Here is a 26,437-nt window from a genome sequence, read left to right on the forward strand (position 1 = left end):
AAAGCTAGTTTGCCAATGGCAAGTCCAATTTCAAAAGTCCGGCAACCTAAAGTTCTGGCGAAAATTTTGATAGTTCAAGTTGAGGAATCTGTTTACAATAAATCCACTAATAGTTGTCTAATCTTAAGAGTTAGCAAGATCAGCTGGTTAGTTATTTGTGTGTGACATGGAAAAAACAGCTGTTTGAACCATTAATTTTGACGAGATGACGAGGATGTTAGCAAAATAAAAATATTTTGGTTCCAAAATGACCAAATAAAACAAGAATATTAACAAATAAAACTGCATATGAGTATATCATGAGTATGTGCAGTGCGCATCACTATATACTGTCCAATTGTCCATACTTAAGAAAAGTAATCAGAATGTCAGTTATCCATCCTACTACCATCTATGTACAGCATAGACCTCTGATCTAAACTAATGTACAGGCTCAGATAAATGGGTCAGCTCAAGTTGTCCACCATATGGTCATCTCAAAACAGGCGAATCCAGCACGATTGAACCTAGATAAAAGCAAAGTAAGCAGCATACAGTTTCAGAGCATAAGATTGTGAAGCACCAAAGCTAACAAATAGGAACAATCCAGAAGGTAAAGCTAACCTCACTGATCGGCATTGGTAGTCTGGTCTCTCTCAATGAACTGCAACGCTTCATCCTTAGAGACAACATTTACTCGACTGACACGTTTATGGTGTGTCACTCCATAAATTTTGTCAGCAACTTTCACAAGCTCTGGTCGAAAAGTTGTAGTAATGAATTGTGTATTTGCTTGGTCGGCCAACCTACGGATCATATCTAACAAAAGAACAGGTAAGAATCCTCAGCTAATCAGATTGAAATACAAAACCACAAATAATTTTGGAAAATTATTGCAGATATATAACTAGATAATAATTAGAAAGAAGACTATAAAGAAAAAGTTCAGCATACTTCCAACAGCTGTTCTGTACTGAGGATCTAGTGCTGCATCTATTTCATCAAAAAGATAAAATGGGGCTGGATCACATCTCTGTATGGCAAAGATCAATGCCAATGCTACAACAGTTTTCTGACCACCAGATAATTGCTTCATAGACTGTGTCTCCCCTTGCCCGGTAAATGATACCTATTATGTAAATCATCACGAAGAATATATTCAGATCATTAATGGTTGAGCCAAGAAGAAATATTCAACTATTTCTAGGAGTTAATAAGAAACTCGAAGCTTTGAGTAGCTTCAGCAACAATATATAGCTCATTTATATTACTTTATTTTGTTAAATGATCTACACTTTCAGCAAAATACCAGAATTAACTGAATGGATATCATCCATAACTTATCATGCCCTCAAACTATACCATTAATTCACACACATTTTATTCACCCCATATTCTACTGCAGGTCAACTTACACAAAAACCTTGCATTATCTTTGCGAAATTTCCATGAACAACTTTTCTCAAAGTGTAGAACCATGAACTATTTGGTATGACAGTTTCCCTTTTAAGCTAATCTGACAGTCAAACTTTTTCAATGGGTTAAAATAATGAATCCTTTGTTTGCAGATACAAATGTAAAAGACATTCCGGACAAAACAATAAATCATATCTGTGGATAGAAAGATAACTCATGCAAAACAACCCTGCTGTAGTATACTTGCCTTCACTTTCACTCCAATATATTTCTCTACTCTTCCCTCAGTATCTGCTGCACGGGGCCCATCTTCATCCATATCATCATCTCCATTGTCTCCATCCTGTTATAACATTACAATGTTATAGGTTCAAGGCTTCAAGCATCAAGTACTGAAGTAAAGTGAAAAAAACAGCACAAACAAACAAGATCCACCTTCCTTCCTGGCCAAGTGATTCAGACTGAAAGCACAAAGATTGTATATAGGGATTGGAAGTGACAGACCCAGCTATTTGCCTAATCTAAGGGACTTCCACGTGTATTGGCTAAATTTAAGTGCCATTAGCCCATAAGTATAGACGTATCTTAAGGTTGAGCAGGAGTGGTTGAATAACTTGATTAAATAAAGTATGATTTACATAGCACCCCATCAACCATCCATCCAACAAAACCCTCATACATGCCAGCAGAAGTAGCACCAGCATTGCCCAGTAGCAGAGCTTGCCAATTTGCCAAACACCTTTCAAGGTTTATAACTGAATGTCACTATCAGGCAAACTGTATGCTTTTGATCTCTACTTGTGTGAAGTAACAGGTAGCTGGTGTCTTGTCAATAAATCCAACAATAATTACCGGTCAATGACTACATAGTAACTAGTAATCACTCAGGAAATGGAATGGTAGGTTTTTATGCACTGAATAAAGCGTACAAGAGCCCGAGAAGACAAGGACTGAAGAATCACAAGGAATTGAATAGACTAATATTCACGATATAATAACATCAGTAAACAGCCTAAACCGCAAAAAGCTGGGTAAATTTTTTAATTTCACTAACCTTTTTTTTCATCATAACCAAGAATCCGTGACCTCCTTGCACAAGTTCAGAGAATACCTCTCGAAAGTTCCTAGCAACACCCTTGAAAGTACGCTCTATAGACTCGTCTTTTCGTTGGTCCAGAACTTCTATTAATTCTTTAATTTTCTGCAGCAAAAGGTAATAGCGCGCACAAACACACATATTTTACATACATCAGAGTACATATAATGGGGAGAGAGAGAGAGCCAAACGAATGTGATGAAATCAGAAACAATTATGTCTCTTGAGCATGTTTAAACAGTCAACAAGCTGAAAAGAAAACAAATAGGAACATCAAGTATACAATACCTCATCACCTGCATCCAGCTCAGCTTGCCTTTTCTGGAGCTCTTCCCGTTGCTCTGTGAAATTTACATACTGATCCAAAGCTTTTTTGTTCACATGGCTAAACTGTTGAAGTTGTTCATTACACTTGTGAAGCATCTTATGCAATTCTTTTGCACCTTTCCGCCTATACCTGTTTATACAAGAATATTATCAAAAAAGAGTTCTTAAGAAGAACAATTAAAAAAAGTATGATCACGAGTAAGATCAGTCACATGACTTTGCTTTCAAATTTGAACAAAAAAAATCTATGGAACATTTCCCACATCTTTTAACAAAAACCAGTCATGGCTCTTGGGAACAAAACCAAAGGCTTACCATCTCTCTCACAGCATTGGATTCCATAGAAACAAAAATTCCAAATTATGCAACTGCTTAGTTCCTCACCAAATCATCAGAATCCCCATAAGAAAGATGACCCTAAGAACTCAAATTACGAAATTACGATCCTAATTCCTAGTTGCACTTAAAGACATTTTTATAAACCGTCTAAACTATCTTGCTACTAGACCCTCAACATATACTGAAAATTAAAACACGCTTATCATGTCAGCTTGTCGCAATATCACCCATTTTCAAAAGTAATACTTGTATTAAGCATTTAAGTTCTGCATGCTAAGCTTTGCTTATCTATCCATTACTCAAAAAGGTAAGTGTAAGACATTCACTCAAATTGAAGGAGGACCCTCATTGATGATAATTAAACATTGAAACCATCTGAATTGATCAGCATAAATCAAACAGTTGTCAACTAAGAAAAAAAAAAACTGCAGCTATACAATCAGATAGATATATTAGTTTAGTGCAGAAATCACATTACGTGTCAAAAGCATCTGAAGACAATGGACCCAAGTCTCTGATTTTTTTTGAGTACTCTTCCTGCCTAGCAAGAAGCATATTCTTGTTACTTATTAACTGCTCCAGTTCTTCTGCTTCCTCCTGAAGCCTTTTCTCATAATCGACTCTTAATTTCTGCATTGACAGTAGTTAAATCAACAACAATAAAGACGTTAATTGCTGCATAAATGTGTGAAATTGATCATCACCTGCAATCTATCATCTTCAATTTTAATTTCCTTTAGTTTCTTCGTTATATTGTTCATTGACGCAGAAACCCCTGCACAACAGACATTACAGGATTAGAAGAACCATTCGAGCGAATAAGGTAGGAAAAAAACAGATCTGACTCAAGACTCGCTTTTTAGCTCCTCTGTTGCCTCGTCCACTAAAGATTTGGCCTCATCCATTTCCTTCTGATTTGATTCGGCCTCAGCAGATAACATTTCATCATCTGCAGATGACATAACGTCAACCAACTCCTGTTGGCGGCGCAACAGATTTGTGGAAAGATTTGTCTCAAGCTCCAATTTTTTTGTTTCAATCTGTAAATGGAAAAGAAAAACATGAAGAGATTGAAGACTATACACAATGTAACACATTCTTGACAAAAATATAGTTAAATCTTCAAATAACATTCGTGCCAACCTCCATAAGCTTTGACCTGCATTCCATTAGTTTCTCCTTCATTTCCTTGATCTCTGGGTTCAATCGAGTCAGAAGAACCCTCTCCTCTGGATTCAAATGATCAACAAGGTCTGTACCCATCTCAGCCTGTTTCTGGGCTACACTGGCATTAAGTTGCTCAATTTGTGTACGTACATTAGAAAGCAATTTTTCCTACAAAAAAGCAACAAGCTAGATGTAAAAATCAATAAATCACATTTTAATTTGTAAACTCCATTTGGTGCATACCTTCTTTTCTAGAGCAGTAGATGTTGATCGCTTTTGCTTGTTAGCATCTGCAATATCCTGACGAAGCTGCTCCACTTCTGATTTATGATGAGCACGATCAGCATCTATTTTTTGCTGCTCTGTAATCTTCTCAGTAATCTTCTGATCTATATGTGATGATTGTTAAGACATAACAAATGATAGACATATTGTCAAAGTCCTCAGTATCAAAGTGTCTCCCTCTCTCTGTACAAACTCCAAGACTGGTATGGGATTAGACTTTTAGAATCCTCTTTACCCAACTTAAGCAAAAATTACAAATAGATGGCTTTACGATTTACATCATAGCACCAACTAAGCCAAACTGAGGTATTAAAGGCATTGTTAAGGATGAGGTGAACAACATTAGGATCACGAAGATTGACAGATTTGGTTACATTTCCAAGAAATCATGAATTTGAAATTCAGAATTATTTAAGCAGTAAAATATATCTATATACCAGCACAAAAAAAATTAACAAACAATTTAAATATCTATCACAGGTTAAAAAAATTAATGAAGTGAACTTTACTTTATATATAAAAGAAATTAATAATAAGAAACACAAAAAAAAAGTGGTCTTACTTTAGGACTGTAGGTGGATTGGTGGTACTATATGTTGAGCCAGAAGCAACAAAAAAAACCTCAAGTCCTTGAGCATAAAAATTGTAAACCAAAAATCCTTCCGGTTTCTTGAGTTTTTTTTGTTTTTCCTAAACCATGTACACTCCTGAAGTCTTAATATTTGCCCCCACCCCCCCCCCCCCCCAAAAAAAAAAAAAAAAAAAAAAAAAAAAAAAAAAAAAAAAGAGAGAGAGAGAGAAAGGGTTGCATTTAAATTTTGATTGTAAGGCCTTAGGAAAAGGATATCTTGAAGTTGGAGCCTAACTTCCTCTAGCTCTTTCTTCTTCATATTAATTACCCGTGTATTCTGCTTAATTATATTCATAAACTTCAACTTCGAGCGCCTATAATCATAGAATCCTCCCGTCATCCCACCTTTCTTGCTTACTTGGTCACCTGCTCCAGTATAAAATAAAATCAAAAAAGTAACCAACAGAAGCAATATCAATTAGCAAGAAAAGGGAAATTTTGGGGACCTTCCAGAGTAATGCAATCTAAACCATCAGTACGAGCAACTCTGGCAGCAACATCCAAATTTCGACAGACCACAGTTCTTCCAAATACCTTGGGCAAGTTAATACAGCTTCATAAGCTCAAAAATGTTACAGAATAAAGGGAATAAAATGAGACTGAAGACGAAAGCACATCTATACATAAAGTTTTGCACATAAATATAAAAAAAAATTAAATAATAAAAAAACAACAACAACAAAAAAAACAAATGATAACCAACAGCTTTGGACATAGCCACAGACAGAAGTATTTACCATAACCGTATCCCAGTTCCAAAGCTCTTAGAACTTGGATAAAGGTAGCTAATATGATAGGATTTAAAAAAAAAAAAAAAAAAAAAAAAAAAAAAAAAAAAAAAAAAAGAAGATAACTATCAATCCTTTAATAAGCCCAACATCATTTGCAATGGAAAGACAGTTTGACCAGCACAACAACCTTCCACCCTGCCTTCATACAAAGTATTTGGTGTTGTAATTTTGGGACAAAAGCAAAAAGAGCCATCATGCTGCTAAGCAGATAAGAGATAACTCAAAATAAATCAAACACCCCTCTAATGCAGTAGTCTCGCTAGGCTTTAGAATCGTCAGGTTACTAAAATGGTCGATGGTGACAGTATAAACATTTAATAGATACAAATATACAAAATTTCTAACAACCAAAATAATCATATAAAGAAGGAAAAAAAAGAGAGGGAGAGGGGGGGATGCTCACCTGGGAAAATGCTTTGGAGTAGTTATCTTGAAATTTTAATTTCTTCACCAATGGTACTACATCGTCATTTTGTGGACAGGTGACATGTGGAGGCCTGACCTTGTTCAGAGGTATAAATGTCACTCGTCCACCCTTTGAGGCATTGAGATGCCTAATAATCTTAGTTGCGGTTTCATCTGAATCAACCACCACATGGAATAAGCTGCACATAGCAATAACAATAACACGAAAAATTTAGTCTCTGAGAGATTGGACATAGCTTTCCAAGGATAAGTTTCATGATAGGAACAGCATATACCTGTTTCCAGCAGTAACTTCAACTGCAGTAAAGAACCTCTCATCACATTCCAACAACTCAATGAGTGACCCATAGACACCCTCAATCCGGTACTGGTCGCAAATTCTCCTAACAGAAGTCAGTCCCCTCCTAATATCCTACAAAATAGAGAGAAAATAAAGATCAAGTAATACACATTGCTGATACATGGTAAAGGAAGATGGAAAACTACTATTTCCCTTCTATTATACTTGAATTATGTATGGCCATGCAGGGAAGGTAGTCTAAGCCAAGTTGATCATCAAACTATAGATTAAAGACTAAAAGAAGAGGTGAGTAATACTGTGGTACATTGCTAGTAAAATATTTCATTTACATAAAGAGTGTGGAGCCAGGAAAGCAGATTGCTGTTTGAAATTCCAGATTACAAGAAACTTTTATCTAATATTTAAGTGTTAGCGGATATAAAAAGGCACAGGCCATAATTTACAGGTCTATAGAAAGGCAAAGCATAACCCAAAGTTCCATTATTCAAAAACCAAATTGACTGATCAAGCAGAAAGCTGGAACTCAGCAAGCACCTTCACTATAAGCATAAATCAAGTCTTCTTTTAGAATGCCTCTTTATGTACTACACTCCTACACTAAAGCTTTACCAGCACAAGCTCAGGAAAGTCAGACAATTAATCATTCAAAAAGATAATTTTGCTCAAACATTTGATCAAAAGAAAAAAGGTAAACACCAACACCAAGACATCACACTCCCACATCAGGTTCCATAGAGCATATAATAGTTGTTGTGCAACTCCTACATGAATACAATACCAAATGGATAGTTCAAAAGCACTTACACCAGGAGTGGCATGGTCAAGATTCTTTTCTGCCTTCACCACCTCGGACGTCAATTTTTCAATCTCAGAAGACAGCTCATTTTCTCTTTCCCACAACAACCTGGCATGTAAAATATTAAAATTAGAAAACAGTGCAACAATCCAGATAGACAAGAAAGGTGAAAATTAAAAATCGAACAAACAACCAAACAAACAAGGAGACTTAAGGACAAGGGAACAGAACTCACTTCCGCTCATCTTGTAGCTTGTCTCTTTGCCCCTTGGATGTGATAAACCCATCGTTTGATTGATTAATGTTGCTTTCAAGTGCTGACAAATTAGCTTTTCGGGATTTAATAAAATCATCTATATCCCTGAGCTGAGCATTGAGGTTATCAAATTCATCCTGGAGCTTCTGTTCCTGTAGATACAGCATCCAAGACAGCAGAAAGAATAAACTCTAAATTCAAAACAAGCTGATAATAGAGCAAAAAAAAGTAATTTCAGCACATCAAACGTCTACAGCTCACAATGCAACAAAAAAAAATGAGCACACCATAAACCTCAAGACTAATCAAGACAAAGTAGCACGTTCTAGCAATGTAGAGCTTGTTAAGATACACGGTAAAATCTCAAGGCTAATGAAGACAAAGTAGCACGTTCTAGCAATGTAGTGTTTTGTAAGAAACATTAAGAGTAGCAGTGAGGAACAAGGAATTATCTGCCCACTCCATCTCCTTTCTCTAACAACAGAGCAGCACAAAATCCAAATAACTCGACTTCAACAATCAATATATGAGAAAATTAGTTATTGGATTGGACAGACGAAAGGACTACACTCCAACAAACAGATGCATAATATTGTACTCAATCACAATTGAACAGTCAAAATAAAGTGTGACCGCTTTATCCATCCTTATATAATTGCTAACCATTCCACTGCCAGACAATTGCCACTGCTTGCTGCCAATCTGGAAATGAACCAAAAGTAAAGCAAGTTCCAGACCCAGCATCTACTAAAACAAAGTTGCAAGACACCATTCTTTTTCAATCTTATTTCTTCCTCTCCAGCAGTACCCAGTATTGTCATTCCTAGTTTCCTACAGTGTATCCCTATCCCCTATTCAATCCATTAGCATTGCTCCCAATCTCCCATGGTTCTGGACAGATCAGAGAAACCGTGAAAGCTTGCTTGAAATTTTAGTGATGTACAAAGGCACACCAGTTCCATTTAACAGAAAACTCTTCTCATTAACAAGATTTATGTCAATTACTCCCTCTGTCCCAAATTAGTTTGAACACTTACCACTGCAAATACTCCCTTGGTCCCAAATTAGTTCAGAAACTTATCACAACAAAGAGCTATATTAGATAACTTGTCATCGAACAATCTATTGTTATAATAGAAAAGTAAAGTGTATAAGAGGAGATGGGGATGCAATCAAGACAAAATCATTGTAAAGCAGAAAATTTATTCAAGATTATTTTTTTATTTTTTTTAAAGAACATTCAAGATAAGTATAAACTAAAGACAATAAGGAAAATTTTCCAAACCAGAGGTCACGCAACAGGATAGGTGACTGGGCCTTATAAATAATGAATAGCAATCATTGCAAGTACCAAGAATTTTCCGAATTACCTTTGCGGTTAAATCTGAGCAGTGCATTCAAATGATGGATGGCTAAGATTACTCTATATTAATATTAGTTTTCTTTATAAAGCCTTATAGCATAAAATATGCAATGTATTACCTGTAACTGGTTTGAAGAGAGAACTCGCTCAAGTTCATCTATTTCCTTTTGAAGCCACTGATCACGAGCTGCTTTACTAGGAAACTGAGTGGCCCGACCTTGCTTCTGATAAAGGATACTGAGCTTCTTTTCACGCTCCATTATTCTGCAAGTTACATAAGGGAGAAAAGTAATTCAATCAGTTTAATTATAGTGCCTTTCATCCCCGGCATGAGAACCAAAAAGCATCTCTATACTCAAGGAAAAGGCAGGCCATCAAATATTAGCAGGCACATGCCCGAAATATACATATCCAAGGCTTTTCTCAATCATACCCTTTAGTCATCTCATTCTCCTGCATCTTTAAGGCGTCATATGAAGGCTTAATAACTTCAATCTCATTAGTTGACTCCAAAATTTCCCGTTTCACAAACTCAAGCTGTTTGGCAGCATCATTCTACAACAACCCATAAAAAAAGGAAAGAAATATTTATCTATCTTCAATAAAGTGCTACTCCGTAGACAAAGAACTTAAATTTTAAAACAATAATACAGTCAACCCTCTACAACCTTGACACGTGAACTTCTGGAAATCCTCTCTTTCAAGTCTCTGCAATCAAGCTCAAGTTGTGTCTTCCTTTTTATTGCTTCTGTACGACGACTCTCAACTGCCACTTTCTCCTTGCTCAACACTTGAAGCTCTTTGGAAAGCCTTTTCGAATCCTTGTCCAAGACCTTGCATTTTTCTTCAGACTCCAAAACAGCGTTGTACATTGTAGTTGACTTCTCGGAAACTTTGTCCCGCTCTTCTTCAACCTGAAAAGGAGCATACATTTAACAAACCCGGTAACAACCAAATTTGGATATCAGAAACAACCAAACAACAATAGAAGGATTAGATGAGTAAAGGCTTTTGTATTCAAACCCACACAAAAACCGTGTATTGACGACAATAATTCATCATCGCACCAATAAATCATCAAATAGCTACATTGAAGTGAATTATTATCTCAGTTATAACATTTTAAACTATTCATGCCATTAACAACAACAAATTTCTCAAATATTAATTACATCCATTATGTGTTTACAATGTTGATCAAATTACTATTGTGTATCCGTGTCATATATCAACTTCAGGCAAAATGCTGACCTTGGCTAACTTCTGTCGAGCATCTTGGAGTTCCTTATCATAGATGGTGTACTCCAGAGATTTCCTCTGCCTGTCAAGCTGCTGATATTTTCTCAGATCCTCCTTCTCTTCATCCAGCTCCTTCAACCGCTCATCCAAGTATTTAACTACTTCAATAATCTGTTTTCGTTTATTACCTGGTAACCAGAGGAAAAATCTCAAAGAAATAGCAAAATGAACAAATCAAATCAAAAGAGACATGACGCATACAAAAGCAATAGACTTCCTCGAGCCTAAACCTGAGATGAGAAACTAGGGTACATGCTTAAGCAAATTACACACATATCATTTATGGAAAATAGAGCCACAATTTTAAATCACAGAAGATTTAAAAGCTACAATTTTGTTAGATGCTTCTAAATATTCTCCAGAGCTTAGGGTGCTCCAATTTCACAATTAACCGAGGTCCATGAAGATGATAATTTCTGCTTCTAGCACCTGAATGCCTCAGGCACCAACTCATGCCATCTTTATCATACAATGGACAATAATGCTAAAGGTAATTCATTTAGTTGTGACTTACCAGTTTCATGCATGATTTTCAAACTCTCACGCCGCCTCTCCTCATAAACTCGAGTACCTCCAATTTCTTTGAGCAGATCTAGTCGTTCTGCGTCCTTCATAAGTGTCAATGATGCAATCTACAAAACATCCCAGTTCAGAAAATAATAACAAGCCACTGAGAAAAGATAAAGTTTCTGGCATGTTTTAACCTATATAAAAACATATTAGCACAGACAAGCAAGTCGCTAGTCACCTTTCCTTGCTGTACAACATAGTAAGGATTTGAACGAGAAAATCCAGCACTTTCTAGAAGGTTCATGACCTCTGTCTTCCTATACAAAACAGTATAACATTTAATTCAACAAGGGTAAATTTAATCAAGGGCAATGAAACTAACGAAATATATAAGGAAATGAAATCAGGAGATACAGTAAATAGGATGTGTTCTCACGTGATATGTTTCCCATCCAGAAAGTATTCATCCTTTTTGAGCCCAATTGTGCGCCGCAGGCGGACTTCATCTTTATCAACCTGAAGAAGGGTAAAATAATGGTCAAGTTCATGAACCAATACCCACCAATGAGCTAAAGTATATGACGTAATGGTTCATTTAATGGATTCGTGGATGATGAATTTCAATCCACACCCCTGGACAAAAAACGTGCAGGAGCCAAGTGAGGAAGAGTTGAGAGATACGCAGATCATTTGAATGTAGAAAGTTGATGACAGAGATCAGCGAGCAGAAAAAATACCCTAAACCTTATAGATGAGAGGATGGATGGGGGAAACAGAAACAAGTGTAAAGAATATTTTACCGGAATTCGATTGTCAGTATTATCAAACACAATCTCCACAAATGCAGACAAAACTTGATTTCCTGCTCCTTCCTGTAAAAAGTCATCCACAAGTGAGAGAAACAACAGTAGTCAAGTTTTTTATGAAAATTTGGGAAATTTAACATCATCCAAAGGTTCAGCATATATCCATAATAATAACCTCAATTAGGCATCTCTTTAGAGAAAAGGTCCAAATGCCCTCACATAGAGACTAATATTGAATAAGTGGATAGGAAGCAATATCGTTTCTTTTTTTAAAGATTCCAATACACCCAAACAAATAAACATCCTACAATAGGTAAACAAGATAGAGACAGCATAGATGCCTTGGTAGTTAGTAATGCTAAGGCAGGGTTGATTATATTGGTCCAAAATATGGGGATTGAGTCTGAAATGGCCACACTGCTGGCAATACAGAGATGTTGCAAGAACGCCAAATTTAGGAATTTATCAACCACATATATTAAAACTGAGAGCATTAGTGTGAATATACACTGACCAGAATGACATTGAAATATTCTATGAACACAATCTTTATTAAAGTTGCATATAAGAAGCTAAAAAATAGAAAGAGTAAACATTCTTTAAGCAATTTTAACACCAATCTAAATGTGATTTCATTATAAAAATTCCTAAAAATACCATGTGAAGAAATATAATCAAAGTTTATAGTTAACCCCTAGGGATGCATCTATCAAAACCGAATGAATAACAGAAAAACTTACATGAAGTAATGCATGCCTGTCCTCGCTACGAAGATTTTGGAAAAGATCGCTGAGGACAAAACGGATTGCTACATAGAGGAAATTTGTTAAATGGAGAATCTAACATACATACATAAAAACATATAAAGGTAGATAGATAGGTAAATAATATATGCAAATAACCTACCATGAAAAAAGTTTGACTTTCCAGAACCATTAGCACCAACTGCATGCAGCAACAAACTCCAAATTAAAGACAAGAGGCATAGTTGCATACACCCACAATAGCAGATACATAATCAGTATTAACATGCAAGCATGTACGTAACAAAACACCAGCAAATACTACATATTTCCACTGCCAAAATACCTACACTGAGACGCACAACATGCTTCTAAGCAAGTTCAACTAACAGCAACATTCCAACTAGTTATCCAATGATTGAATTTTCCACCAGAATAAAGACTTCATACAATACCATAAAACCAACTCTTACCCTACTCAAGTAATTGCATTCCAAAAATGAGATCATAACCTCAAATGTCAAAATTCGCAGCACAAAAAGTATTCGCTCATCTTTTATTTCACTCAAAGGATTATTTAAAAAAACAATAACAATTACAGCCCCAAATGTCAAAAATACTTCAAGCTTTAATTACTGATATAATGGCTAAACAAACATATGTCTTTTTAATCTGAGTCATAAGTTGAAAATTTTGTTGCAAAAGACCCTATGTAGAGATAAATAGCAGAGGAGATTAGGAGAAAGGGCAAAGGGGTACATGAGCAAAGCTCTAGCTAGAAGTAATAGTAATCACAATGTTTGTATATGAGTGAGAAACTAAGAATGTATTTATTGTGAATAAATGCTTCTTATAAACCCCCAACATCCTAATTAAAACAAAAATAATAAAATTCCTTGGACTTTCATATTTAATGGCTTGGGAAAAGAACCCAAAAAAAAAAAAGAGCGGACTAATACATTCTCTTAGCAATGCAAATTTAGTAAAGAAAAAAAAAGTGTTCAGACGCATACATTATCTGGATATAATCATGCGTCATAAGCTCACCTTGTATAACACGAAAAGTCATTGTGTGTAATTTATCGGTTATTTGTCTTAGTAACAGTCAAAGGCAAGCGCGTAATATAGTAACCAGATCATCAGATAACTGAGAATCGCATCCAAATAAAAAAATAAAATACTTCAAACAATCCCAACCCGCGATCACAGTTCCATGTCACCCACTATGTTGGAGGATCATCATTCCCCCACTATCTACATCTACATCACGTAATTATATAAACAATGTTCCTGGATTTCGAGTTTTCTGATTTATTGAAAGATACAATATCTGTTTCCTTTTATGCCCCAAATTTTCGGACGGTGGATGCCACAATCAATAAGATATAAGTAAATTTGCATCAGGAGAATCAAAGAGAAAAACAAACAACAGTGAATATAATTACGAAGAAAACCATACCTACACAATTAACCTTTGAACTAAATGCTTCAGTGGCCACTTGTTCTTTATAACTCTTAAAACCTTCAATAATAACCTGCACATAAAATCGAGACAAATTGCAACAAAAACACAAACTAATCAGACTTACAATAAAAAAATAAAAAATAAAAAAAATCACAAAAAAAAACACACTCAATTCCAATATTCAAACCCAAATGTCTTCAATTAGGGTTTTAAACTAGTAAAAAATCATAAAATTAGGAATTACCTGCTTTATATGCATGATTACAGCAGAAACACAATGCCGCAACCTCTGCAAATGAAATCAAATCGAAATCAAAACTTTATGTAACTGCATCATAAATAAAAAATGAGAACTAAAATGATAAATGGAAGTAAGCAGAAGATGATTAAGTATAAATTAACCCTAAAATTGAAGAGAAAATCAGCGAAATTGAAGAAAAGAAGTATGAATTTAAGTTCTAGGGTTTGAAAAAACTTACGAGTTGCAGCAATCAGTGAGAATTGATTGGGAAAAATTGAAGAGAGAGATGGAGTAACGAAGGCGGGAGAGCAGGAGAGAGAAAGAAGGAGCGAATTGCGTGAACAATGAGTAGTGTGATGAAAATTTTTGGGTCGCCAAACTAAAATTGCAAATCTCAAAATTCCCGGGTTACTCAAGTAGCCCTTTCATTTCAATACTGAATTTTGGATGCTTATTAGTGCTGTCAAATTTCAAACCGAAACCGTTTAACTGCCCGAAACCGACCGACCCAAATGAGAACCGAACCGATTAAAAACCGATTTTTTTGAAACCGAAAACCGACCCGAACCGTATTTTAGTAAACCCGAAACCGAATCGACCCGAATAATGTTAAACCGTATAAGAACCGAACCCGTTAACAAACCGAACCAAATATAAACCGAACTGAAAGAAAACCGAACCGAAAAAGAACCGAACCGTATCTAACCCGAAACCGGTTCCAACCCGAAACCGTTTAAACTGGCAAAAAGATCGCTTACACCGAACCGTTAGTAAACTGCTACTCGTTTGCACCGAACCATATAAAAACCGAACTGATTGTAAACCGAACCGTTTATGAACCAAACCGCTTCTAAATCGAACCGTTTACAAACTTTTTTATATAATTAAATGGATTTTTTTTTGACGGGAATATAATTAAATGGATTAAATTATTAAATAAGAAGCATATAATAACCTAATTGTAAAACAATAATACATTAATACACTAACTCTTATAATCTACTTCGTAATAAACTAGTAAGATCAGTATGACTAAACTTGAAACAGAACATAATATGTATTTATAAAATCAATGAGAATTTGTTTATAATATGATGCCTAAATATGAAATGATTCGCGACTTGCCGAGTTTATATAAAACTTGTGAACGCAAAAGGTTAACAAGTACTATCAAATTTCAAACCAAAACCATTTAACTGCTCGAATCCAAACAACTCGATAAACAATCTATTTTTTGAAACCGAAACTGACCCGAACTGTAATTTAGTAAACTTGAAATGGAACCGATATGAATAACGTTAAAGTGGTTAAACCATCGAAGAACCAAACCAGTTATAAACTGAACCGAAAAAGAACCGAACCAGTTATAAACTGAACCAAAAAAGAACCGAACTGTTTCTAACCCGAAACCGTTTCCAACCCGAAACTGTTTGAACCGGGATAAAAACCGTTTACACCGCACTGTTAACAAATCGCAACCCGTCTGCACCGAACCGTTTACTACCCGGACTGTTTACAACCCGAACCGAATTAAAACCGCTTAAGAATAAACCGAAACCGAATCGAACCGATAACTATTTAAACCGAACCAAAACCGACCCGTGAGACAATTAAACCGATTCCAAGCCGACCCGATTAAATACCGAACCGATTTCAAACCGAACCGAAACCGAACTGTCAAACCGTTTTGACAGTGCTGATGCTTATACATCAACCTTAGTTTTTTCACTTGCTCATTTGTAATATTGTATTGTTTATAGTAATTTTTAGGAAATTTTGACAATTACCACCTTCTATTTTGTCCATTTTAGCAATTACCACCTTCTATTTTTTTATTTGAAAATTACCACCTTCTATTTTCAAAAACATCAAAAATTACCACCTTCTATTTTCAAAAACATCAAAAATTACCACCTTCTATTTTCAAAAACATCAAAAATTACCACCTTCTTGCCCCCAACTACCACGTGACGTCATTTTGGGCCCATTCTTTCCTTTTTCTCCCTATTTCCCTTACATTTCTCATTCCTATTTGGATTCTCATTTCCCCTTTCACTTTTTTTTACCCCAAACCACCAATAATTATTCGTCAATTTTGATTTGGAGGAGTGGATTGAAGTGTTTTTGATTGTTTGGGGGGAAAAAAGTGAGAGGGGGGATGAGAATCGAGTTAAGAATGAGAAATGTGAGGGAGATAGGGAGAAAAAGGAAAGAATGGGCCCAAAATAACGTCACGTGGTAGTTGGGGGGCAAGAAGGTGGTAATTTTTTATGTTTTTGAAAATAGAAGGTGGTAATTTTCAAATAAAAAAATAGAAGGTGGTAATTGCTAAAATGGACATAACAGAAGGTGGTAATCGTCAAAATTTCCTAATTTTTATTTTCGTATAAGTTGGTTACTTTATGTTATTAAATTAGTTGTATAACTTTAATATAGGTTGAACTTAATAGTCCCGACGGAAGTTTAAAATGCATTTTTTTACCCAAATATTACATTTATTGCAAAATAATTAGACAAAATATATTGGAACCGGGTCCGTTAGACCCGTCGATCTGAATTCGGGTCTCCATTTTCCAAACCCGACGAATCCGGATCGAATTTGGATTCTTGTCCATTTGGACTCACTCCAGATTCGACCCGTTGTCATCCCTAGTACGAAGTATGAAATAAAATTGAGAAATCAAAATAATGTGTTTTTATTTTTACAATCCATAAAATACATCAAATTAGCTGTAATTAAGATTAGATGAAGTTCCTGTCAAAAAAAAAAAAAAAAAAAAAAGATTAGATGAAGTTGAATAATTTTATTAATTCAATATGCTTAGTAGCCTACTATGCGGAGTTAATGAAGTGTTGTTGAATTTGGAGTACATATAAATATATAATGATATAAATACATAGGTATACGAACTATATATTTCTTTTGTCCGTGATTAGTTGCTTCTACCTCCGTTCTCAAAAGAGATCGAGGTTAATATTTGCTCACAAATTAAGACAATTGAGGAGAAGTGTTGATGTGTTTAGTGACTATAAGAGGATTTTGGTTATAGTAAGAATGTAAGATAGATGATTTAAGAAAAATATGAGAGTATGCGTCAAAAACTTAAAATAGGTAAATACTTCATACTCGTATTATGGATATATGAAGCATAAAATAAAGTTAGTACAATTAGCATTCTCATAGGATGAAGCATAAAATAAAGTTGGTACAATTAGTATTATGGATATAGTTGGTACAAAATGAAAATTGCTCATAGAATGAGCATTTTAAAAGATGAATAGTAATCATTTGGGGTCCACAAAGCAAGTAAAAAAAAAGGATCGCTTAGAGACAATGTTTTTATGTCACGTACATTTTGAGGATCACTTAGAGACGCTCTGTGATTTGCCAACGCCTGTGGTGCATTGTGCACATTGATTGTTACAGAGCGAGGAGCGATTCCTGCTCTGCCAACCAGAGAAGCAGTGCTTAATGCAATGCTGAAGTCGACTTAAGGTTCTGTTGAATCCATGTAATTTTTGTACTATTTTTTACTCATTTTTAGGCCACAAGTCGACCTTGCATTATTGCATGTCGTGTATATTAGCGTGCCCAAATGCCCATTGTTAGTATGGCTGTAATATTAGGAATTGCCGGCAGTTATCTTACATTTTGTAATATCGACAATTCTTGTAAAAAATTGAGAGATAATTTGCAAACATTTTTCTTACCCTTAATGAGTTATTAATGATATGCTTCAACTTTATGTAGTTATACCAAGTTTTTTCTAGAGTTCTTGTTTTATTTAATCGTTTCCTCTTACAATGATATGCATACAAGATGGGGCTGCAAGGGCAACCCAGGCCCAGCAAGAGCTGGAGGTATTATCCGTGGGCCTAGTGGTGAAGTATTTGAGGCGTTTGCTATGAACTATGGATCATGCACTTGCACTAGAGCCGAGTTCTTGGTAGTTCTTAGGGGACTTGCGATAGCTTGGAACGGTGGCCATAGGAAGATAAAATTGAGGGTGGATTCTCATATTGTGGTTCGTATGTTGGTGGATGTTACTTCTACCAACTCTCCTTTTGTTCATCTTATTCGAAAGTGCAAATCCTTAATTAGACGAAATGGTTGGGAAATCACTATCGAGCACTTTTTTAGAGAGGCTAACCGGCTGGAGGACTTGCGTGGTTGTCTTTTTTTTTTTTTTTTCCCTTTCTAGTTTGTTTTAAGGTTTTTTCCATCTTAGGTTCTGTTCATATTTACTTAATTTTAGTTTAGTTCAGCTCAGCTTCAATCAGTTCAGTTCAATTCAGTTTAGCTTTTAATTTCCCTTTCACATAAAATATTTATTTCAGCTCAATTCAGTTCAGTTCAGTTTAGCTCCAATCAGTTCACTCAGTTCAGTTCAATTCAGTAAATATGAATAGGCCTTTATTCGGCCTAATAATGAATAGTTATTTTTATTTATTTATTTTTTTTTTTTTTTTTGGTAGTAGTAGTAGTAGTTTAGGGCCTGTTCATATTTACTTAATTTCAGTTCAGTTCAGTTCAGCTCCAATCAGTTCAGTTCAGTTCAGTTCAGCTCTTAATTTCCCTCTCACATAAAATATTCATTTCAGATTAATTCAGCTCAGTTCAGTTCAGTTCCAATCAGTTCAGTTCAGTTCAGCTTTTAATTTCCCTCTCACATAAAATATTCATTTCAGCTTAATTCAGTTCAGTTCAGTTCAGTTCCAATCAGTTCAGTTCAATTCAGTTCAGCTCCAATCAGTTCAGTTCAGCTCCAATCAGTTCAGTAAATATGAACAGGCCCTTAGTTTTTCGTTTTTTCTTCTTTGTTCTTTTTTGCTTTCTAGTGTGTTCTAAGGTTTTTTCCTTCTTTTTTGGGGATTGCTTCTCAGCTTCACCAAGAAAAAAAAAATTATTAAAGGAAAAGATATTTCATTATATTGCATTAATTAATTAGTTCGTATGAAAGAAGCTTAATGAAGGCAACAAACAAACCAACTCAAGCTAAAATAAAGGAAACAATAATGGAATCATGGTCCACGAAACACACTGCTTACTGCTATGCCAATACTTAGGAAATAAATTCTCTCTCAAAAAAAAAAATACTTAGGTTATTCGGTTGATGTGGGAATTTGATTCTCATAGGAATTTTACAATTTATGGGAAGTTAATTCCTTAATGAAATTGCTAGGAATTTCTTAAATGTGTTTGGTTGGCAATAAGGAAAATTAGAACTCCCATGAATTTTGGTTTACCTAGGGGGGGCTAGGTAATTTACTTCCCATGTTTTGTGGGAAGTTGAAATTCCCATGAATTGCGACTTCTCTTATTTTTGCTTTTATATGTCAACCAAACAACTCCTCATTTTCTCAATTCCCATGAATTTTCAATTCTCCCATTTTACAATGTCAACCAAACAAGGCCTAGGAATTCTAACTAACGAAAGACCACTGACAAATAAATAGCGTAGAAATTACTTTGAATCAATCAAACATTTTTTAATAAGACAAAATGTCCCAACATCATCAAAACTTCACAAGAGCCACACAAAAGTTTTTGTTATTTCTTTCCTTCTCTCCGTAAACTATTCTTGTAAGAGGAAAATTGTGCTCACCAATGTCACTCTCTTTATCTTCCATCATATGTAAGCCACTCCCAAGTCCTCAAATATCTTCAACGGTGGCTTATCTACAACCTATCATTAGAATTCAAACTCAAACTCAAACTCGAACTCGAACCCGAACCCATGGTTTTGCGTCCAAGTGTGAGCTGAATGAACAATCATCTCTTGCAGAGCCTACAAAGAAAGATGCAACGAAATTGAGCGTAGGTTCTCCAGTTATCATTACTGAGGCTCCTCGAATGATTAAAACTGCTGCTTCTGTTCCTTGCCTTAGACTCAATACTGGCTTAGTTAACACCGGCGATGTTGGAAGGTAAACTCTGTCTTTAAGAAAAAGCACAAAACTATATTACTAGGAATTTTGTGAAATTAGAGCAAACTCGTGCTAATACACGGGATATATCTATATCTATACTTTATTATTTATTTATTATTATATATTAAAAAGTATTCTTAAAACAGAATATGTGCCACGTGGCACCCTTCACATCCATTAGAGTATGACACATCATCAATCCATAAAAATGCTTATTACTAGGTTTGAACACAAGACCAACAAAAAATCAACTAATGTTGTTACCATTTTTGCAATCTTTAAGTTATGTTTCATATTCAATTATAAAAAAAACTAAATACTTTGCATTAAACATCAATTCGAGAGCCCTTATTTAGCTTCATAGTTTTATTGTTCACTTTTATTTTAATCATATAGGTTATATTTTATAGCTCAAAAAATATTTGATACTCAAAGTAAAATCCGGTGCATCGTCCGAACCACACACTAGTTTTATACTCAAAGCAAAACAATACAAAGTTAAACTTTGATAGTTATTAGAATCCCTGAAAAAATATTTTTTAAAAATTATTAGGATGATAGACGGTAATTATTGGTGTTTATTAAAAATAAAATAAAATAAAATAAGTGATACATATTGGGATTTTATCCAAAAATTCGTGACACAATCATATCATATAAATAAATAAATAATAAATAAAATTAAACTTTTAGCCAGATCATGTGACAACGACACTTAGCATTCTAATTTTTCACCAAGTGTCACGCCACGTAGGCAAGAAATTAGCTTGAATACGACACCTATGATGTTAGATAAGCAAATTTAAGATAGATTTTTAAGATAAGAAATTTGTTTTATCTAGAGTTTTATTTATTATCTTCTAATAATCAAATAGATAATTGAATTTAAGATAGATTTTTAGGATAAAAATTTTATTTTAATTAGAGTTTTGTTTCTGATAGGACTTCCAATATTCCATATGTATAAAATAAATTATAACTTTTTAAAAAAATATATCTTATATATATTATTTTTACATCATAAAATTCGTTTTAAAAAGTTGTACAAAACAAATCCATTTATAATACGTAGTATATTTTAATCCACTAATATGAGACATTGAAATTTCACATTTTAGCTTTTATTGTCTGTCATATAGACAATTGATAAGAATTAGTATGGCATATGGGGGGTTTGAGTGAGAACCATATGATCAAATAGGGATTCTGTCATTCTGGCACTGAGGTATTTTGGTATTTTTTTGGCAAATTTAAATTTCAATGATATATATCGTGACCACTAAAAATGTAAATTTCAATGGAACTAATTTGATATATGATACTAAGACTTCAATGGTATTATATATATATATATATATATATATATATATATATATATATATATATATATATATATATATATTTACTAGTTTAAGTCCCGTGCAATGCACGGTTGTTATTAAATTTTTTTTAAGGGTTATTGTATTGAATTTATCAAAAAATTGTACTCAAAATACTAATTCAAAAAAAAAAATATGACTTTAATTTTATACGTAACTATATCAATATCAAGATTAGTGACACTTAGACTTAATTAAAAAAAAAGAGATCTATGAGGTTTTATTTTTTGTAAAAAAATTCTCAGGATAGTACCCGCATGTGATGCGTTTGTATTGATATGACTTTTAAGAGAAAAAAAATATGAACTGTATATATATGTCTTAACAAAATGATTTTATATTTAATTGAATTAAACATTATTGCAAAAGTAACAAAATTGGAAGGAAAAAAAAAGTTGATTACTAAAATTATATAATCGAAAACTAAAATTATATATAGCAGTATTGTTTTAATAATATTTAAATCATTATTTTTACTAAAATAATACCAAATAAAAGACTACACATATGTAAAAATATATTAGTTGGGTTTATATGGAGAATTATTATTGTTAAAAATTTCAATTTGAAGAAAGATATTTTAAATTATTATAAAATGATTTCCTTAAAAAATCTACGTAAAAACGGAAAGTAAAATGGGCAGGAAAATTGTAAATGACATTGTGACAATTGTCATTTTAGATTTGCTTTTAGTATAGGTTAATGATAGTTTCTTGTTAGAATATCAATGTGAAATAATCATGCAAAAAATTTACAGTTTGTTAAATGACAGGATTATTTCTAGGAAACCTATGGATGTATGGGCTATACGTTTGAGCATTGGAACATATCTTATGGACAGAAAATATTTCAAGCCTCTCGACTTAGATACATGATGGAGTTTTTTTCGTTCGTTGTTATAGGTTTACAAGGCTGCCGAGGTGTTTTGTAGTCTTATTCAAGCAGGGTCGTCATTATTCATTTATATGATGTAACCATCCATAATAATGAAACAATGTAATAATTCATCACAAATGTGGTTCATACTTTGTTGCACATAATGTGATATTATAGTGAATTTCATTATACAATGTGAAGTACTATGCATCATTGAAACATGTACTTTTTTTTTTCTTTTGACAAAAGAGCTATCAAAGAAAAAACATATTGCAACAGAAAGAAACAAACTAGAACTTATAATTAAAACTAGAACTTATAATTAAATGTCTTTTTTATTATTAACAAATTGTTTTATTATATATTTGGATTGCTCTTATAATTAACTAGGTTAGGTAATTTTTAGTATTATTACCAACTCAACTATTCTACACTATTTTAGTATGTATGTGTAAAAAATTTAGTGTGTGAAAACTGTCTAATAATATTATTGTGAAATAAACTACCAAAATATTTATTGAAACAATCATAGAAGATCCAATTAGCTTATATGCATTTGATTGATCATATAATTATATTTATGTAATTCAATGTGGTGTCATTAGTTTCTTGTTAATTAAATAAATTTTTAAAGCTATATATCTACTAATCTACCTCTAGAAATAATTCAATTCCTTCGTACTCACTATTAAAATCACGTTATTACCTTGTTTTTTATTATTAATTAAAAAGACAAGCCCGAAAGCACACAAATAAAAGACGAACAAAAAAAAAAAAAGACAATTGAAGCAGCTTTTGAGGTTACTAGGTTAGTTGTTTCACAATCTAGGGTTTATCTCTGATCTAATTTTATTTAATTATCAGTAAATTTAGGGTTCAAAAATCTCAATTATTGGTTCTAATTACTATAATTATAACCAGTGATGTTGCTAAAAAAGAATTTTTTGAGCTTAATTTGATAATTGAATCTAATATCCCTAAAATTACGTGATTTTTTTTTAGCCTTATATGATAATTGAATCAAATTTGGTTGTTAATGTATTGCACAATCCTTTAATTTGAGGATTGAATTATGAAATTAGACCTCTGAAATCTATATATATTTGAAAATAAAAGTGTATTTTTATATGCTATTAAAAAATATTAAAACCCTTGGTGTTGATTCATACAGATATGGAGTTAATTGATACAGAGGAGATTGAGAGAAGTAATTTGGATTATGTAGAACCTAACTATGGTCTAACAACTACACCACTACTTGAGGTATTTTCCGTTAGTGTCCGGCAATTCGATTCGGATTCGGATTCATTTGGATGTGAAATTTATGGCACCATTAAGGTCACTAATGGGTTAGGTCATGCTTTTGACATCTACAGCCGCAATCGCGATAATCCCGAGCTAATCAACCTTGATACACATAATAAATTCTTGACCTTAACCGGACCTAAAGATGGCCGTGTCATTATACCCTGTGAATATGTGACGGTGGACGTGTTCCTAAGAAACAAAACCCGAGACGATGTTGTGATTGCTCAAGGGAAATTGAATATAGATTACAATAACAAGAATAGCTTTTACACAGAACCAGTGGCGGATCCAGGAATTAGGTAATGGGGGTACGGAAATTACACCTATTAAAATATACTTGAATTTATGAATGAAGTATTATTTATCTGCCATATAAACTTTGAGTTTTTATTTTCAATATTAACAACGTATATTGAGGCAAAATAAAATCAAAACTAATAATATAACAATTTAATATAGTTCCATATGATTAATCACACATTTTTTTTAACATAGTACACTGTAGTTAGTACTATATGTGAAGTATAGCGTAAATAAAATTATTTATAATCAATAGTATTGGATCTTGATTTATTTTAAAGAAAAATAAATTATATTGATGACCATTGTAATATACTGTATATAATTTGTTTATCAAAGTTAAAATTTTAATTAAGAACCATTTTCTTACCATAAAAATCTAAGAGAAAGAAAGTAAAGAACGAATATATACCTCATAGAATTGTTATATACAAAGTAGTACAAATCTATTAAAAAAAGATACAAATTCAAGTATATAACTAATACAAAGGTAAATAAAAGAGATGAAAATTGGGTTTACTTAAAATATAATTAAAAAAAAAATTGGGTATTTTAAAAAGCCAAAAAACTGGCACATTAAAGAGACCTGTTTTTACACAAAACTGGTCTCTTTGATTACGTGTTTTACTGCTCCCTCCTAGGCCTAGCATATGTCAGCGGTCAGCCTGTCACACCAAATTTCAGTTCATATGTTAGAGACCGCCTATTTCAGAAATCGGGTCTCTTTTCTAAACAGTTTGTTTTTTTTTTTTTTTTTGAGAATGGGGGTACAGTTGTAACTCTATGTACCCCCTGGATCCGCCAGTGCACAGAACACGGGGCAGAGAATGTTGGTTTTGTGACATTGCATTATGCCACTTTCCCGTATGCAGTGGTAGCTACTGTGGAGGTGGTGTTCTTCAGCAAATATGATGGTTATGATACAATAGACTATAATCGCGATGATTATTATGATGATTATGCTGTTTATGATACTTCTGCATATAGGAATGGCATGGACTCTGCTGCTGATGTTTATGGGATTGTTGCTGCACATACCAGTTTTCCTGGCAGTAATAGCTCACATGATGGAGATAATTCGAGTAAACTTTTAAATTTGTCGCGTGATCAATGTGTACAGGTCAAGTCTAGAAGTTTTATTGAGCTATCAAGATCCGTGGTGGCTGTGCCAGTGCACTCGAAAAATTTCCCCCTCAATATTCTTGTAAATTTCACATACAGTGATGGAAGCAAACTAGCTGATGGGGTCTTACGATTTTCTGCTCATGAAAGTGGGGTGGATAGGAAGGATATAGTAGGAGAAAATGGGCGTATTCGAGTGCGAGTCAATTGGAGTCATGCATATGAGCAACGTTACAAAGGAAGTGATCTTAAAACAATGACTGATACAGAAGCAGAAGAGCTAATTAAAAAATACGAGGTAATTAATTATTGTTTTGGAGTGCTGTCTAGTTAATCATCTTTTTGCTCATTTGATGGCAATATTATTATAAGTTACATGATTTTTTCTGTTGAAACTCCTAAATCAAGTAGAGATTTTAGGATAAACTGCTAATTCAAATAGTCGTTTTACCATAAAATATTCCATTTATGCTTTGATGATTAACTTGTATGTTCTCATTGTACTTTAGGCGTTTCCTATTTAAATTAAGGAAAATTTAACTTTATTTTTGGTACCTGACTTTTGATGTCTGTGTCTCTTACAGCCACCAAAAAGTCCAAATAGTTACTGGTCAGCAAGACCAATTATTATACTGGAGGTGTTTTCATTTGGTATAGGTAGTAATGATTTGAAGCCTCCCTTTAAAATCTGTGGCTCTATCAGACTTCCTTTTTGTCCTCTTTTTCAAAGAGATGAGAGCAACCCTCAGATCTGTAATGGCACGAAGCAATGTGGGCAAATGATGATTTCGGGTTTTATGTTGACATAAGAGATGTTGAGACTAATTTTCGCGTTAAAGGACAATGTTCATGGCTATCCCGCTATCTTGATTCATGGTTTGACAAGCGTATATGCTCCTTTATTCAAGGGGATCATGGATATGTTGCAGTGCATTTCACTGTTATTTACGAGGGATTACAAGCTCAATTCAACATTTTCCTCAAAAGGATTAATAGTGATGACACTTTGGATTTGTCATCCAGCAAGCTATATGGGAGTATTGTGGCTCAGTATAGCAACCATGATTACTCAAATTTTTACGATGAGAAATATTATCAAAGTGTTCTTTTTGAAAGCAACTCAGAAAATCCGGTCAACCTTGATGAAGATGGATTGTTGCCGCTTTCAAAATCTCTAGTTTGTGTTCCAATAAAGTCTTCCCTAATTATCAAAGCAAACTTAACAGTTGATGGTATTGGTGCTGATGTTTTGCAGGGCATTGTAGAGTTTAATGCTGATGGTGT

At 33.8% G+C, this 26,437-nt stretch overlaps 1 protein-coding gene and 1 long non-coding RNA gene across 2 annotated transcripts; one reads left to right on the forward strand and one right to left on the reverse strand.

Moving 5' to 3' along the window:
- Positions 1–217: 217 nt before the first annotated feature.
- LOC145616533 (structural maintenance of chromosomes protein 3-like) lies at positions 218–14,657 on the reverse strand. The gene is made up of 30 exons (XM_081671276.1): positions 14,476–14,657; positions 14,241–14,285; positions 13,991–14,066; positions 12,695–12,733; positions 12,529–12,596; positions 11,783–11,854; positions 11,419–11,498; positions 11,221–11,299; positions 10,987–11,104; positions 10,425–10,600; positions 9,842–10,087; positions 9,607–9,728; positions 9,293–9,437; positions 7,790–7,962; positions 7,563–7,662; positions 6,733–6,869; positions 6,435–6,636; positions 5,687–5,774; positions 5,453–5,606; positions 4,568–4,715; positions 4,301–4,492; positions 4,014–4,197; positions 3,862–3,932; positions 3,636–3,787; positions 2,780–2,948; positions 2,450–2,596; positions 1,643–1,738; positions 934–1,108; positions 604–798; positions 218–506 (listed from the first exon to the last, which is right to left on the reverse strand). The coding sequence occupies exons 2-29, from the start codon at positions 14,253–14,255 to the stop codon at positions 605–607; spliced, it is 3,618 nt and encodes a 1,205-aa protein (XP_081527402.1). The 5' UTR covers positions 14,256–14,285; positions 14,476–14,657; the 3' UTR covers positions 218–506; position 604.
- Positions 14,658–20,028: 5,371 nt separating this feature from the next.
- On the forward strand, positions 20,029–22,623 carry LOC145617411 (uncharacterized). The gene is made up of 2 exons (XR_014107726.1): positions 20,029–20,165; positions 22,305–22,623. It is a non-coding gene; the product is annotated as an uncharacterized LOC145617411 (long non-coding RNA).
- Positions 22,624–26,437: the final 3,814 nt, after the last annotated feature.

This window comes from Chenopodium album, chromosome 26 (assembly GCF_948465745.1).
Source record: "Chenopodium album chromosome 26, dcCheAlbu1.1, whole genome shotgun sequence".
Lineage (NCBI taxonomy): Eukaryota > Viridiplantae > Streptophyta > Magnoliopsida > Caryophyllales > Amaranthaceae > Chenopodium > Chenopodium album.

Bases quoted from the DNA above. Each gene is read 5' to 3' on its own strand.
- LOC145616533 (XM_081671276.1), bottom strand. The intron at 9,438-9,606 runs GTATGATTGAGA...TGTAACTTGCAG, and splicing joins GAGAATGAGATGACTAAAGG to AATAATGGAGCGTGAAAAGA. The intron at 6,637-6,732 runs GTATATGCTGTT...TGCTATGTGCAG, and splicing joins GAAGTTACTGCTGGAAACAG to CTTATTCCATGTGGTGGTTG.